Source organism: Natrix helvetica, assembly GCF_964273705.1.
Source record: "Natrix helvetica genome assembly, chromosome: 2".
NCBI lineage: Eukaryota > Metazoa > Chordata > Lepidosauria > Squamata > Natricidae > Natrix > Natrix helvetica.
In genome coordinates, this window is record NC_138552.1 from 294,033,562 (window position 1) to 294,049,544 (window position 15,983).

Sequence of the window (15,983 nt, forward strand, 5' to 3'; positions counted from 1 at the left end):
CGCCTGCTGAAATATATTTTTTAATGTTGGTTTGATGTTAGCTAGATAGCCTGAAAATTAGAGTTTGGTCAAAAGAGTCAATCCTGTAAACCCTGATTCTGCACACACCAACTTCCTTTGTTTTTATGGATATTGGTGAAGTTTTGGTCACATGACAACGGACCCCAGCCCAAATTTTTACAGCCTCTAAAAGACCCCTGATCTGAAAACTGTGGGACACTCAAAGGTATTCTTTCTTGGTTTCTATGTAATATTCCTAAATTTGGTTGCAAACCCTTGTGCCAAAAAGGGTCTTTCTTATGTGTATTTCCAAGGCAGAGCAGAGAGAAATTCAAAAGGACAAGGGTCTTTCGAGGTCACCTAGTCCAGCCTCCTATTCTCAGTGGGAAAACACCAGGCAATCTCCCATCAATTCCTTTTCAAGGAATTATAATCTCCACAGTTTAAGATTCTTTGACAAAGGCAAAAATTCAGCCCACCCCTCCCTAATTTAAGCCTGCCATGGAGTCCTCTCATTTTCTTCCTCCTTCATCTTTCTCTGCTCTTCTTCTCTTCTACCTTTTCTTTTCCCTTTCTCTTTTTATCTTCCCTCTCTCCTTCCTTTCTTCCATCCTTCCTTCTCATTCCCATCTCCTTCCTTCCTTCTTTCTATTCCTTCTTTCTCACTCCCATCACCTACCTAAGCTTCTTTTCTTCCTTCTCCTTTATATCCTTCCTCTCCTTCCTTCCTTCTTCCTCATTCCCATCTCCTTCCTACCATCCTTCCTCTTCCCATCTGCTCCTTCCCTCCCCCTCTTCCCTCCCTTGCTCCTCCCTTCTTTTCCCTCCCCCCTTCCTTCTTCCCTCTCTCCCTTCTTTTCCCTTCTCTCCTTCTCCCTCCCTTCTTTTCCCTTCTCTCCTTCTCCCTCCCTTCTTTTCTCTTCTCTCCTTCCTTCCTCCCTTCTTTTCCCTTCTCTTCTCCCTCCCTTCTTTTCCCTTCTCTCCTCCCTCCCTCCTTTTCCCCTGTCTCCTCCCTCCCTTCTTTTCCCTCCTCTCCTTCTCTCCTCCCTCCCTTCTTTTCCCTTCTCTCCTCCCTCCCTCCCTCCCTCCCTCCTCTCCTTTATGTTTCCCAGGAAGCCCCTACTCATAAAGCCTCCTCTGCACCAGCCACGCTCTGGCTTGACCTCCTATGGGCTCACGATCATGTCTGGGCTAAGAAGAGGGGCAGCTGGCAGCCCCTGGGAGCTGGCAGGGGAGGCCTTTCCTAGAAGAACAAAACAGCTTCCGTGAAGCCCCCCCAACCCTCTAAATAAAAGAGAGGGTCTCTCGCACCTTGCTGGCTCCGGGGAGTAAGTGCAATTTCACGTAGGGATCAGCCAGTCCATTATGGTCCATCGGCTTCAGGCCCTGAAGGGAAAGAGAGAAAAACAGATTATAAAGTGGGGGGGGGGGGGAGATCCCAGCTGCTATCAATCAACCCTGCGTCCTCTTTGTTATGCAGAGCCTGTGGTGTCTCCGTCCTGATTTATGCCAGGCAAAACCAATTTATCCACTCCTGTTTACACAACACGTCCGTGTCTGTCTAATGATTACGCCACCCGCCCTGCTAGAGACGGCTGGGATCGGGCCAAGGGGGAGTCGATTAAACGCAGGATTACCCTCGCACAGGCTTAAGAAAGGCTGAAAACAGGGCAGGGGCTCAAAGTCCCCAATTCAACGCAGGAACTGGGCATGTCTAGTTTAATAGAAAGAAGGACCAGGGGAGACATGATAGCAGTCTTCCAATATCTCAGGGGTTGCCACAAAGAAGAGGGAGTCAAACTATTTTCCAAGGCACCTGAGGGTAGAACAAGAAGCAATGGGTGGAAACTAATCAAGGAGAGAAGCAACCTAGAACTGAGCAGAAATTTTCTGACAGTGAGAACAATTAACCCGTGGAAATTTACTTGCCTTCAAAAATCATGGATGCTTTATCACTGGAGGTTTTTATGAAGAGACGGGACAGCCACTTATCTGAAATAGCATAGGTTCTCCTGCTTGAGGAGTGGGCTGGACTAGAAGACCTCCAAGGTCCCTTCCAGCTCTATTCTACATTCTAAATACTGGAATACTGCCGTCATGTCCCCCTTAAGTCCTTCTTTTCTCTAGATTGGCTATAACCAAATCCTTCAACCGTTCTTCGTATGTTTCTGTCTCCAGGCCTTTGACCATCTTAGTGGCTCTTCTTTGCACTTTTTCCAAAGTCTCAACATCATCTTTTTTGGTATTGGGGTGACCAAAACTGGATGCCGCATTCCAGGTGTGGCCTTACTAAAGCTTTATAAAGCAGTACTAATATTTCACGTGATTTTGATTCTATGCCTGTTTATACAAGGATTCCGTTCACTTTTTTTTTTTTTGGCTGAAGCAGAATTCACACCCCGTTATTGTTCTGGATGCAAATTTTCGCTTTGTTCCAACTCTGCAATTAATTCCAGGCTTAAGTGACGGAGGGATTTCTTCAGCTACCAAATTACAGGGATCTTTGATTTGTGATCACTCTGTTTGTGCAAACCATTGTGGCCGACCGCCAATAGAGAAAACATACCTGTTTGCAATTCCGAAATTCTACCTGGAACAAATTGCAAACAAAACTTCCAGACTTAGGAATCTCCAGTTTTTATGCTGTCAAAGGAGTCTGGAGGCTCAAGAATAAATCTCAACCAGGAATTCTTACATTTAGGCAACAAAAACGAAATGCACAGGTACAGTATAGGTGGTACCTTGCTCAGCAGTAGTAACTGTGAAAGGGATCTTGGAGTCCTAGTGGACAACCATTTAAATAGGAGCCAGCCGTGTGCAGCAGCTGCCAAAAAAGCCAACACAGTCCTAGGCTGCATCAACAGAGGGATAGAATCAAGATCACGTGAAGGGTTAATACCACTTTATAATGCCTTGGTAAGGCCACACTTGGAATACGGTATTCAGTTCTGGTCACCACGATGTAAAAAAGATGTGGAGACTCTGGAAAGAGTGCAGAGAAGAGCAACGAAGAGGATTACGGCCTCTACTCGCCCCTCCTCACCTGCCCGCCAGGGCTCCTCAGGGCCCCAACAGGAAGCAGTTGCTGGAGCTGAGCAGCCATCAGTAGAAAGAGTTGGCACAACAGCTCAGTTCAAATTGGATCTGACTGAGAAGGAGGCTCAGCAGAAGCACCTCACTGAGGACTACCAGCATAGGCTGTCCAAGCAGAGGGAAGACCTGCGGGAGTGCAAGGCCAGGGACCAGTGCCTGGAGGCTCAGTGGGCTGAGAAGGTCAGCCAGTTCCAGGCCATGATGCAGTCCCACTGGAACGAGGCCCTCCGGCTCTTGGCCACCAGCTGAGCTTCCCTCCAGCCTTCGCCCAAAGACCCCACCAGGAGGCTGAAGCAGACCCCAAGTCAGAATTTCTGCCCCCCTCCGACCCGCACAAAAAGACCCCGAAGGGGGAGACTCTCTGCAGCAACACAAGCGTTTATTGCACCTATCCAGCCCAGGGGCCGTAGTTTGAAGACCCCTGATTTAGTGCAATATAAACAATGCAAATCATTCTTCTTGCTGACCACCAGTTGGTGAGTAACTGATCTTTGGAGCCCATTTTCGCTGGCAGAGCGCTCTACTACTGGCACCTCCCAACACGAGTGACGTTGAGCTGGCCATGCCCCCCCCTGCCCCCTCCCAAGGTCAAACACAACTCTGATGCCGCCCTTAATGAAATCAAGTTTGGTGCCTCCGATCTAGGGTGTTGGCTATTCCTGCCAGCTTGGCATCCTCCGCCAATTTGGTAAATTCCCCTTCTATTCCACTCCTCTAAGTCGTTTCTCTTTTCTTTTTGAAATGCTTTTTTAAAATTTTCATACAAATAACCGCATGTATATCACTGCATCTTAACCAACACTATTTTGTATTATTCAATGTTATATCAATTCCTCTTATCATCAACCCCCAACGACTTCTGCTTTCCATACACCATACTTAAACCCATATTTATATCCATCGCTTTCTTGCTTCTTCTACCTCTCTCCGCCTCCCTACCTTCTTTCTTCCCTCTGTCATCCTTCTCTTCTCTACTTCCCCTTCCTCTCTCCTTCTCCTCTCTCCTCTTTCCACTTCTCCTTGTCCCCCTCACCCTGTCTCCTAACCTCTCTCTTCCTCCTCTCATCTCCCTCCCTTTTTTTCCTTCTCTCCTTTCTTTTCCCTTCTCTCCTCCCTCCCTCCTTTTCCCGTCATCTCCGTCCCTCCCTTCCCTTCTCTCCTCCCCCTTCTTTTCCCTTCTCTCTTTTCTCCCTCCCTCCTTTTTCCCTGTCATCTTCCTCCCTCCCTTCTTCCCTTCTCTCCTCCCTCCCTTCTTTTCCCTTCTCTCCTCTCCTCGCTCCCTTCTTTTCCCTTCTCTCCTTCCCTCCTTCCTCCATCACTCCCTCCCACCCTCCCTATCCATCACTTTCTTGCCTCCCTCTCTCCTCCTCCCTACCTTTCTTCCACCATCCCTCTTTTCTCTAATTCCCCTTCCTCTCTCCTTTTCCTCTCTCCTCTTTCCACTCTTTCTTTCTCTCCTCCTCTTCCCCCCCTTCTACCCTCTCTCCTAACCCCTCTCTTCCTCCTCTCGTCTCCCTTCCTCTCTTCCTCTCTCTTCATTTTGCTTGCATGGTGTATTTCAGCATCTGAGCAGGCTCCATTTAATATTGATAGTGTTAGTAATTTCATTTCAATAAACATCTTTTTATATTAATAATTTTAACATATATCCTCCTTTATATATATATAAAGGAGGAAGAGATATATATATATATATATATATATATATATATATATATATATATATATATATATATATATATATATATATATATATATATATATATATATATATATATATATATATATATATATATATATATATATATAAAATCTCCCTCCCCCCAAAGCTTATTTTTTGGCCAAAGTGGGATATATTTCAAGTTCCCCCTCCATTTTTCCCCCATATAATGACTCATTCAGTACTTATCCTATCTATACCCAAATATTCATTTCTCTCTCATCTGTTAGTGCCTATCAAATACTACTGTACTGTAGGGGGGAAAGAAGGGGAAAACAAAAAAGCAAATATTAAATATATAAGTATATATTCAGAGAAGGCTCGCAATCTGGGAGTCCTCCTGGATACGCGGCTTAGTTTAGAAGAACACCTGACGGCCGTGACCAGGGAGGCCTTTTACCAGGTTCGCCTGGTACGTCAGTTGCGCCCCTTCCTGGATCGGGATGCCCTGTGCACAGTCACTCATGCCCTCGTCCTTTCTCGCCTGGACTACTGCAAAGCTCTCTACATGGGGCTGCCCTTGAAGAGCACCCGGAGGCTTCAGCTGGTCCAGAATGCAGCCACGTGGGTTGTCATGGGGGTACCTAGGTGCTCCCACGTTACACCCCTTTTAGGCGGCCTGCACTGGTTGCCGGTTGTTTTCCAGGTGCGATTCAAGGTATTAATTATGACCTTTAAAGAGCTCCATGGCTTAGGCCCAGGGTACCTGCGAGACCACCTACTGCCACCAGTAGCCTCCCACCGTCCAGTACGATCCCACAGAGTTGGCCTCCTCAGGGTGCTGTCGGCCAGACAGTGTCGGCTGGTGACCCCCAGGGGGAGAGCCTTCTCTGTGGGAGCGCCTTCCCTCTGGAATGAGCTCCCCCCGGAGCTTCGTATAATCCCCGACCTCCGGTCCTTCCGACGCGCCCTAAAAAGTTGGCTTTTCCAGCCTGGCCTGTTAATTTTAACTTATTTTAAATGTATTGTCTTTTAAATTCGGTTTGTTTTTTTGGATATGGATTTAATTTTTTTAAACTTTTGGGATGTGTGTTTTTTAATGTTGTACGCCGCCCTGAGTCCTTTGGAGAAGGGCGGCATATAAATCCAAATAAACCTAAACCTAAACCATATAAGAGGGGGGGGACATAACTAGGGTAGACTAGCAAAGGAAAGGGAATAAGAAATGATATTAAATTATATTTGGGTTTGCAGAAATATCGTCCCAAGAAAACAAAAATTGAGAGCTGAAAGAGGCTCCCACAATAGCAGAAAAAGAAAGGAAGAGAGGAGATGAGGGGAGGAGGAGGAGGGGAGGAAGAAAGAGGTAAGGAGAGGAGGGTGGAAGGGAGAGAAAGAGAAGGAGAGAGGGGAGGAAGGGGAAGAACAGGAGTAGGAGAAAGGTAAAGGAAGAAGGAAGGGGAAGGAGAGGAGGAAGGAAGAAAGTAGAGAAGGGAGGGAGGGAGAAAAGGGAAAACAATAAGTTATAATGTACAGGTGTTACAGGAGGTGTTACAGAAGGAGGAAGGGATGGTAAATAAAGCAACCCAAACTGTACATTATAACTTATTAAATGAAATAATAAATGTATAAGATGTAAAGAAGAATAACAATTGTGTGAATGTATACTTAAAATGGTACGTAAGAGAATAAAAAAAAATATTTGACAAACAACTGCTCTACTATCTCATTCAAATACATTCACTTCATCTAAGTCGTTTTGGAAAAGCGGGTTGGCCAAATTCCTCCGGATCGTTTTTGCTCACAGAAAGGTGCCCGGCTGCCCTCCTATTCTCCCCAAACCTGGTCTCTTCCTTGGTGTCGAAGCCGATAAGTCACCGGACACAAGGTGTGATATAGAATCATACTTTAATTACCTTTTATTTTGGTACCAAGATATAAGGACCCTGGTTTGAAAAGCTAACCGAGGGCCCATTCCATTATTTCGCAAATAACTTCCTGCTGCGTTGGTATTTTCTCATTTTTTGCAGAAATGAGTAAATTGACATTTGAAATTAGAGAACAAGAAGATAAACAATTTTATAAGACATGGGATTCATCTTAACAATGGTTAGATTAAAAAAAAAACATGGAAATGAAAGATTCTAGAGAATGTTACCAATACAGAAATAATAGAATGACATTGTATATAATATGAAGATATCTTATTATTGGATAGGTTGAAGATGATGTAATGAATTGTTATAATAGAAATGATCCTACACTTCGTTGAAAGTGAAGGAATAAATAGCGATAGTCAAACCAATAAGGTACAATGATAACAATGTATATAAATATATTGGATCTGATAATATGCGAATTCATATAAATTTCAAGCGAGGACTATGGAAACGATGCACAAAAGCCTTGTAACCAATCAACACACTGTATGTGATGAAAGATGGTTTTATGTTTTACGTCTTGTTTGTTTGTTTGTCTAAAAATAAATTTTTTCTACCCCCCCCCCCAAAAAAAGAAAAGCTAGCCAAGGGCCCAGACTAGAATTTTATCAGCAGTTTTTATAGTCAAGGGACTATAACCCTTTGCCCTTCCTTTTAATAAAGTAACAGATAATATTGATTGGTTATTTGGATTTCAGCCCCCCTAAATCCCTTACGCTTGTGATGCTTAAATAGCTCAATGTCTCATCACCTGTTTTTCACCCCAGGTCATGGTTATCTTGCCAACACTGGAAGTCTTTAAGAAGATGTTGGATAGCTATTTGTCTGAAATGGTATAGGGTTTCCTGCCTAGGCAGGGGGTTGGACTAGAAGACCTCCAAGGTCCCTTCCAACTCTGCTATTGTACTGTATTGTATTGTATTATTGTATTGTAATCAATGAGAGAAGCAACCTAGAACTAAGGAGAAATTTCCAGACAGTGAGAACAATTAATCAGTGGAATAGAAGTTGCCTCCAGAAGTTGTGAATGCCCCAACACTGGAAGTCTTTAAGAAGATGTTGGATAGACATTTGTCTGAAATGGTATAGGGTTTCCTGTCTAGGCAAAGGGTTGGACTAGAAGACCTCCAAGGTCCCTTTCAACTCTACTATTGTATTGTATTGTATTGTATTGTATTGTATTGTATTGTATTGTATTGCTATGTGGGTTTTGGGGGTTTTCTTATAAGTGAGCTATTCTTTTTTTTTTTTTTTGCATATTAAGTTTTTTATTTTTCCATTTTCATAGCTCATAATCACATGCATATTATTACATAGCCAACATCACGTTGAATTATTAAATGTTTACATCAATTCACCTTACCATCAACTCCCAAAAACAATTATTGGCTCTTCTGCTCTCCATACATCATATTTATACCCTATTCTTTTCCCTCTCTCCTCCTCCCTACCTCCTTTCTTCCCTCTGTCATCCTTCTCTACTTCCCCTTCCTCTCTCCTTCTCCTCTCTCCCCTTTCCACTCCTTCTTTCTCTCCTCCTCTTCCCCCCACCCACGCCCTCTCTCCTATCCTTCTCTTCTTCCCTTACTTCTCTCCTCTACTTCACACTCTTCATCTCATTTCCTTGGTGCATTTCAGCCTCTGAGCGAGCTCCATTTTATGTTGATGGTGTTTATAATTCCTTTTCAATATGCATATTTCATTTTAACAGATATCTTCTTCCTTCTTGTTTTTTTTAAGAAATAGAACAACAAAGTATACATCTATAGTCATTGTGCTTTTAACCCCCACCCCACCCACCCCAGCCTAATTTTGGCTTAGTTGTAGACTTGGTTACAATTCCCCGCTATTCTCATCATTATATTTATATAATTATACATTATATAATGTATAACATAATATATAATTATAATTATATATCTATAACATAATATATTATCTAATTATAAGGATGTATAAGTGAGCTATTCTTGTTCCTAACATCCTGGCTAGTGGTTTTAAGGTGCTAACTTTTGTCTTGCTGTTAATGTGTAGCCCCCCCACCCCACCCCACCCCACCCCCTTCCTATTGCAGAGCAGAATAAAAGAACAAAAATTTATCTGATGCAAATAATCCCCTCGACCCCCCCCCTCTCTTCAGTGAGAGAGAGAGAGAAGAAAGGAGCAAAGTTCTTAATGGCCAAGGCAAAGAAACGAAGACAAGAGAAAACGTTTTATCAGAATCCATATTCCTCGCTCCCCTGTCCGATCCATCCACGCCTATCCCGTCTGATTTCCCCCCCCCCCAAGGGCCTCATCTGTGCATACATCCCATCATCTGATCCTTCACTCCCATAAACTTCTGCATTGAAATTCTGCGCATACGCGGCAGCTGCATTTCCATTCCAGGTGTTCAGGTTAAGTTCTCCACCGCCGCAACGGCTCGGCGGTTAGAAGCGCAAAGCTTTTGACGAAGCATTCAGGAAAGCGAGAATAAAGCTTTTCCAGGCCCCCTGTCGCATTGCCGAAAGCATTAAAACCGTCAGGCGCCAGAGCCGGTGGCTTTCTCAGATACGTGTCTTTTCCCCGCGGGATAATTTGGCTGGATCCCCCTTGAATGAAACTGTCCAAGGGGGGCGGTGGGGAATCTGAGTCACACCGATTTCCTTTAAACGCACACCTACACAAAGACAGCAGCGCCCATGGGCCGGCGCGATGTGGGTACGGGCAGCCTTGGCGTGGTTTCTATGATAGCATCTGGCTGTCGCATTCACAAGGCGAAAAAAAGAAAGAATTCACGAGCCTTCAATCTGGAACTGAAGAGAAATCAAAGCTGGGCTAAAGCAGGAAGAGGACGGGTTTTTTTAAAAAAAAAGCATGCAGGGAGGCTTCGACTTACAACCATTCTGTTTAGTGACCGTTCAAAATTGCAACGGTACTGAAAAACGTTAACTTAGGTCCAGTCCTCACACAGTCTGACAGTTGAACTACAGGCAATCCTCAGCTTACTGCACGTGCCAGAAAAGGGCTGTGAAAATATCTACATCCTGGACGTAAACTGTTTTAACTTCTACCCTCAAAACCCATGCTATAGAGCACGACACATCAGAATGACGACCCAATTCTAGCAACCGTTCTTTGTATGTTTTAGCCTCCAGTCCCCTAATCCTCTTTGTTGCTCTTTTCTGCACTCTTTCCAGAGTCTCCACATCTTTTTTACATCGTAGCGACCAGAACTGGATGCAATATTCCAAGTGTGGCCTTCCCAGGGATTTATAAAGTGGTATTAACACTTCACGTGATCTTGATTCTATCCCTCTGTTGATGCAGCCTAGGACTGTGTTGGCTTTTTTGGCAGCTGCTGCACACGGCTGGCTCCTATTTAAATGGTTGTCCACTAGGATTCCAAGATCCCTCTCACAGTTACTACTATTGAGCAAGGTATCATCTATACCAGTGTTTCTCAAACTTGGCGACTTTAAGTCCTGTGGACTTCAACTCCCAGAATCCCCCAGCCAGCATAGCTGGCTGGGGAATTCTGGGAGTTGAAGTCCACAGGACTTAAAGTCGCCAAGTTTGAGAAACACTGATCTATACTGTATCTGTGCATTCCATTTTTCTTGCCTAAATGTAGAACCTTACTCTTTTCACCATTGAATTTCATTTTATTAGATAGTGCCCAATGTTCAAGTTTGTCAAGATCCTTCTGTATCTTAAGCCTATCTTCTGGAGTGTTGGCTATTCCTGCCAGCTTGGTGTCATCTGCAAATTTGACGAGTTCCCCATTTTTCCCCTCATCCAAATCATTGATGAAGATGTTGAAGAGTACTGGGCCTAAAACAGAGCCACTGCATACCTCCCTCCATGTAGATGCAGTTCCATTGAGGACTACACGTTGAGTGCGGTTGGTCAGCCAGTTACCAATCCATCTGGTGGTGATGCTGTCCAACCCACATTCTTCTCCTTTATCTAGTAGTAGGTTATGGTCTACTTTATCAAATGCCTTATGAAGTCCAAGTAAATTAGTAGATGTTGAAGAGCACTGGCCTAAAACAGAGCCTTGGGGTACCCCACTGTAAACTTCCCTCCATGTAGATGCAGTTCCATTGAGGACTACTACACATTAAGAACAAAGAGAAGATAAAAACAGAAAAGAAGAAACCGAACAAAGGGGGGGAAAACCCCACAATATCATAGAAATGAAGGGAATAAATTCTGATTTCCTTTTGCCACAAATTCAAGCGTGGTTTTATGTATTTGTTTATCTATTTGTGTATTAAATGCTTAATACACAAAGGGAAACATGTGATTCTGGGCCGATATAAGGTTATCTCTTATGACTGTGATGGCGAACCTATGGCTCTCTCTGCCGGCATGCCAGCGGTCGCCAAAGCGCATGCATGCATGGCTCTCGCTGGCCAGCTGGTCTTTGGGGCTCTGTCGCGCATGTGAGAGGAGGTGCTTGCGGGGGGCGCACTTGCGCATGCATGGGAGCGGCGCATGCGCAGGGAGCCTCGCATTGCAGGGCTGGGGGTGTACGCATGTGGGCCTGTTAAGCCTCCTGCACCAACCTGGAAGCAAGGGGAAGCGGGGAGCATACGTGTGGGATGCATGTACATGCGGGGGGGGGCTGCAAGGTGCATGCGCGGGGGTGCGCCTTGCATTTTGGACTTCCAAATGCGCGCGTTCACAAGCGCTCACACTTTGGGACGTGTTAACCATCCCTGCTCTATGATCACCCCCCAAAAAGCTCCATTCTTTTTCTATTATCTTCCCCCCGGACGCCCCCCCCCCCGTCATCAAAACCACAAATGCCAAGAATCTCTAAGCAGCTTCCGGTTGCAGTCATCTATTCAAATCCAGTCTTTCCTCTAATCAATGAAGGTAGATCTCCCCGAAAACCGATCGATTGATTGGCCAGCTCAGATGGCTGGAGGGGAGGAAAAGAGGCCACAAGGTGATCTTTTCTTGAAAAAGGCTACACGGAAGGGATTTAGAGCCATTGGCCAATTCTGCGGGGAGTGGAGTGTAGCGGTTACGAGAGGGTGCCGGTTTAGGAAAAGCCATTTGAGGCTCATTATAGGCCACAAAAGCCGCCATTTTTTTTCCTGCATCTAATTTTCCTCACCGAGGATATGGCGGTGGTCGATCAGGAAAAGAGTAGAATAAGCTTAAAATACGGGTAGTCCTTGACTTACAGAGGTTCGTTTAGTGGCCGCTCGAAGTTACAACGCCCCTGAAAAGAGTGACCTGTGACTGTTTTTCACACTTACGACCATTACGATGGTCAAAATTCGGACGCTTGGCAACTGACTTCTATTTATGACGGGTCGCAGTGTCCCGGGATCCTACGATTCCCTCTTTTGCAACCTTCTGACAAGCAAAGTCCACGGGGAAGCCAGAGTCAATTAACAACCGTGTGACCGACTTAACAAATGCCATGATTCGCTTAACAACGGTGGCAGGAAATGTCGTAGAACTGGGTCAAAGTTCACTGAGCACATATCTCACTTAACAACATCAATGTTGGGCTCTATTGTGGTTGAGAATCCAGGACTATCAGTCATGAATTTTTTTGGCGACGGTTCTGCTTACTCTTTTAGCTCTCCAGGCCTACATTTAACCAGGATTCAGGTTGGTCTCTGCTTTCAATTCAGGTTGCAAACGTACTTCGGCACTGTTCTCGCCTACAGGAAGTCCTCAACTTACGACCAGAGTTGAGGCCAAAATTTCAATTGCTAAGCAAGGCGGTTGTTGGGTGAGTTTTGCCCCATTTTGCGACCTTTCTAGCTACCGTTGTTAAACAAATCACTGCAGTTGTTAAGAGAATCGTACAGTCCCTAAGCTAGTGATGGTTAACCCTTTTGGTGCCAAGTGCCCAACGTGTGAGAGCGTGTGAATGCGAGCATGTGAAACTCCAAAATGCAATGCGCACCCCACACACACATGTGCCGTGCAGGCCCTCCCCCCACATGCACGCATGCGCCCCCCCACCCATTTTTGGTTTCCAGGTTGGTGCAGGAGGTCTACCAGGCCCAAAACGGGACGCACACATGAACCCCCCAAATGCAATGCGAACACCCTCACGCATGCGCCGTTCCCATGCATGCGCACCTGTGTGTCCCATGCAAGCACCCCACTTCACACACATGCGTGTCAGAGACCTGAAGACCAGCTGGCCAGCAGGAAGCATGCGTGCATGCGCAATGGAGCTGAGATGGGGCAAGAGCTGGCGTGCCGGCAGAGAGGGGGCTCTGCATGCCACCTGTTCATGCGCAAGTACCACAGGCTGGTCCTCACAGCGCTAAGCAAATCTGGTTTCTCCATTGACTTGGTTTGTCGGAAAAGGAGATCACATGATCACGGGACACTGCAACAGTCATAAGTACATGCCTGTTGCCCAGCTTTTTAATTTTGATCATGGGATCGTGCTGCAACGGTCGTAAGTGTGAAAAAGGGTCATAAGTCACTTTTTCCAGTGCCGTTGTAACTTCGAACGGTGCTGAAATGAACGGTTGTAAGTCGAGGACTACCTGTAATTTCTGACTGCAATTTTTTTCTTTTTTAAAGACAGTCGTTTCTCCCTCCTGGGATAACGCAGCTGCGATGACTCTTCCATCTATTGCAAATTTGCAGGAACTGATGCGGCTGCTTTAAAGCTGTGGCTGTTGAATGCATCCCTCAGTTCACTGGAGCATCTGTTGGAGATCACAACAACCCTGCCTGGGAGGACACAGAGCGGGTGGTGGGGGTGTGTGGGGGGGGTGGGATGTAGAGCCGAAAGAGACCTTACCTTTTGGAAGTGTGGTTGGGGCATCTGTTTATCGCAGCCAAGACATGAAATGAAGGTGGCAGAATGGAAGATGGGGAGACCACCAAAGGAAGGGAGTGGCAAACACAAAACAGAAAAGAAAAAAGAAAAAAAGAGAGAAATGAGTAAAGGATGGAAGTGAAATATTAAGCACTAGTAACATACACAGATAACAGAATAACAGAGTTGGGAGGGACCTTGTAGGTCATCTAGTCCAACCCCCACCCAAGCAGAAGACCTTACACCATTTCTGACAGATGGCAGCCCAGTCTCTTCTTGAAAGCCTCCAGGGATGAAACTCCCACAACTTCCGAAGGCAACTTCTGTTCCATGGGTTGATTGTTCTCCCTATCAGAAAATTCCTCCTTATTTCCAGGTTGAAGCTCTCCTTGATCAGCTTCCATCCATTATTCCTTGTCTGGCCTTCGGGTGCCTTGGAGAATAGTTTGACTCCCTCTTCTTTGTGGCAACCCCTGAGATATTGGAAGACTGTCATCATGTCTCCCCTAGTCCTTCTTTCTATTAATCTAGACATACCCAGTTTCTGCAACCGTTCTTCATATGTTTTAGTCTCCAGTCCCCTAATCCTCTTTGTTGCTCTTCTCTGCACTCTTTCTAGAGTCTCCACATCTTTTTTACGGTGTAGTCACCAAAACTAGATGCAGTACTCTAGATGTTGTCTTACCAAGGGTTTATAGAGTGGTATGCAATTTAGGATTGCATTGGCTTTTTTTGCTGCAACCACACATGGCTGGCTCATATTTAGAACACTAAGACTCCAAGATTCCTCTCACAGTGACACTTATGAAGCCTGGTTTCAGATGATAGATACATAAAGTGGCATTTGCTAAAATTTGGTTCTGAAATTAAGACACACACCCGTGCGCGCAAATAAGCTAGAGAAATCATTGCAATCAATGTCACAATCACAGCCATATTTAATATATTACGTATAATCCCGTTAGCTAGTTAGCTAGTTCTTCTTTTTACAGGTAGTCCTCAACCTATGACCACAACTGAGTCACAGTGATTCTCTCCTTGATTAGTTTCCATCCGTTGCTTCTTGTCCTGCATTTAGGTGGTTTGGAGAATAGCTTGACTCCCTCTTCTTTGGGGCAGCCCCTCAAATAGTGGGAGATTGCTAACATATCACCCCTGGTCCTTCTTTTCATTAAACTAGACAAACCCAAATCTTGCAATCATTCTTCACATGATAGGCTTAAGATACAGAAGGATCTTGACAAACTTGAACATTGGGCACTATCTAATAAAATGAAATTCAATGGTGAAAAGAGTAAGGTTCTACATTTAGGCAAGGAAAACGAAATGCACAGGTACAGTATAGGTGGCACCTTGCTCAGTAGTAGTAACTGTGAGAGGGATCTTGGAGTCCTAGTGGACAACCATTTAAATAGGAGCCAGCCGTGTGCAGCAGCTACCAAAAAAGCCAACACAGTTCTAGGCTGCATCAAGAGAGGGAGAGAATCAAGATCACGTGAAGGATTAATACCACTTTATAAGGCCTTGGGAAGGCCACACTTGGAATACGGCATTCAGTTTTGGTCGCCACGATGTAAAAAAGATGTGGAGACTCTAGAAAGAGTGCAGAGAAGAGCAACAAAGAGGATTAGGGGACTGGAGACTAAAACATATGAAGAACGGTTGCAGGAACTGGGTATGTTTAGCTTAAGAGAAAGAAGGACTAGGGGAGACATGAGAGCAGTCTTCCAATATCTCAGGGGTTGCCACAAAGAAGAGGGAGTCAAACTATTCTCCAAGGCACCTGAATATAGAACAAGAAGCAATGGGTGGAAACTAATCAAGGAGAGAAGCAACTTAGAACTGAGGAGAAACTTCCTGACAGAACAATTAATCAGTGGAACAGAAGTTGCCTCCAGAAGTTGTGAATGCCCCAACACTGGAAGTCTTTAAGAAGATGTTGGATAGCCATCTGTCTGAAACGGTACAGGGTTTCCTGCCTAGGCAGGGGGTTGGACTAGAAGACCTCCAAGGTCCCTTCCAACTCTGCTATTGTATTGTATTGTATTGTATTGTATTGTATTGTATTGTATGTCTATCATTGCAGGCTTGTTTAGTGACTCCCTCATTTAACAAACACTTGTAATCATTATTATTATTATTTCATTGATTTTCTATTAAATACATTTCTTAGTGCTTAATAAACGTTGTGTTGTCTGGGTATTTAATGTGCTCAACAATGCAAGTTTACATTCTTAATTTCCAGCCCCTTTTTCCCAACCATTGGTAAAATAGGTTCCATGTTTGATCATATTCTACATCTTCTTTCTGTTTAATTTTCAAGGTCAGTCTATCCATTTCTGCACAATCTAGTACCTTCCTGACAATCTCTTTTTCTTAACAAACATTCGTAGTTATTATGATGATGAAAAAGTAATTTTACAACCAGTCCTTGCACTGGCAACCCTCCCTGGCAGGTCTAATAAAGCGAAGGAAAGCTGAACTAAGATGATAAACAGGG

The 15,983-nt window shown here is 44.7% G+C and overlaps 1 protein-coding gene and 1 long non-coding RNA gene across 2 annotated transcripts in view; one reads left to right on the plus strand and one right to left on the minus strand.

Moving 5' to 3' along the window:
• The window catches only part of DOC2B (double C2 domain beta), a 180,966-nt gene that overhangs the window by 106,047 nt on the left and 58,936 nt on the right, over positions 1–15,983 (minus strand). Inside the window, exons 3-4 of the mRNA XM_081945470.1 lie at positions 13,466–13,489; positions 1,312–1,386 (exon numbers count right to left, since the gene is read on the minus strand). Coding sequence (XP_081801596.1) covers positions 1,312–1,386; positions 13,466–13,489 — 99 coding nt within the window. The remainder of the gene's footprint in view (positions 1–1,311; positions 1,387–13,465; positions 13,490–15,983) is intronic.
• Positions 1–15,983, plus strand: part of LOC309388304 — a 276,665-nt gene that overhangs the window by 78,146 nt on the left and 182,536 nt on the right. The window lies entirely within an intron of this gene.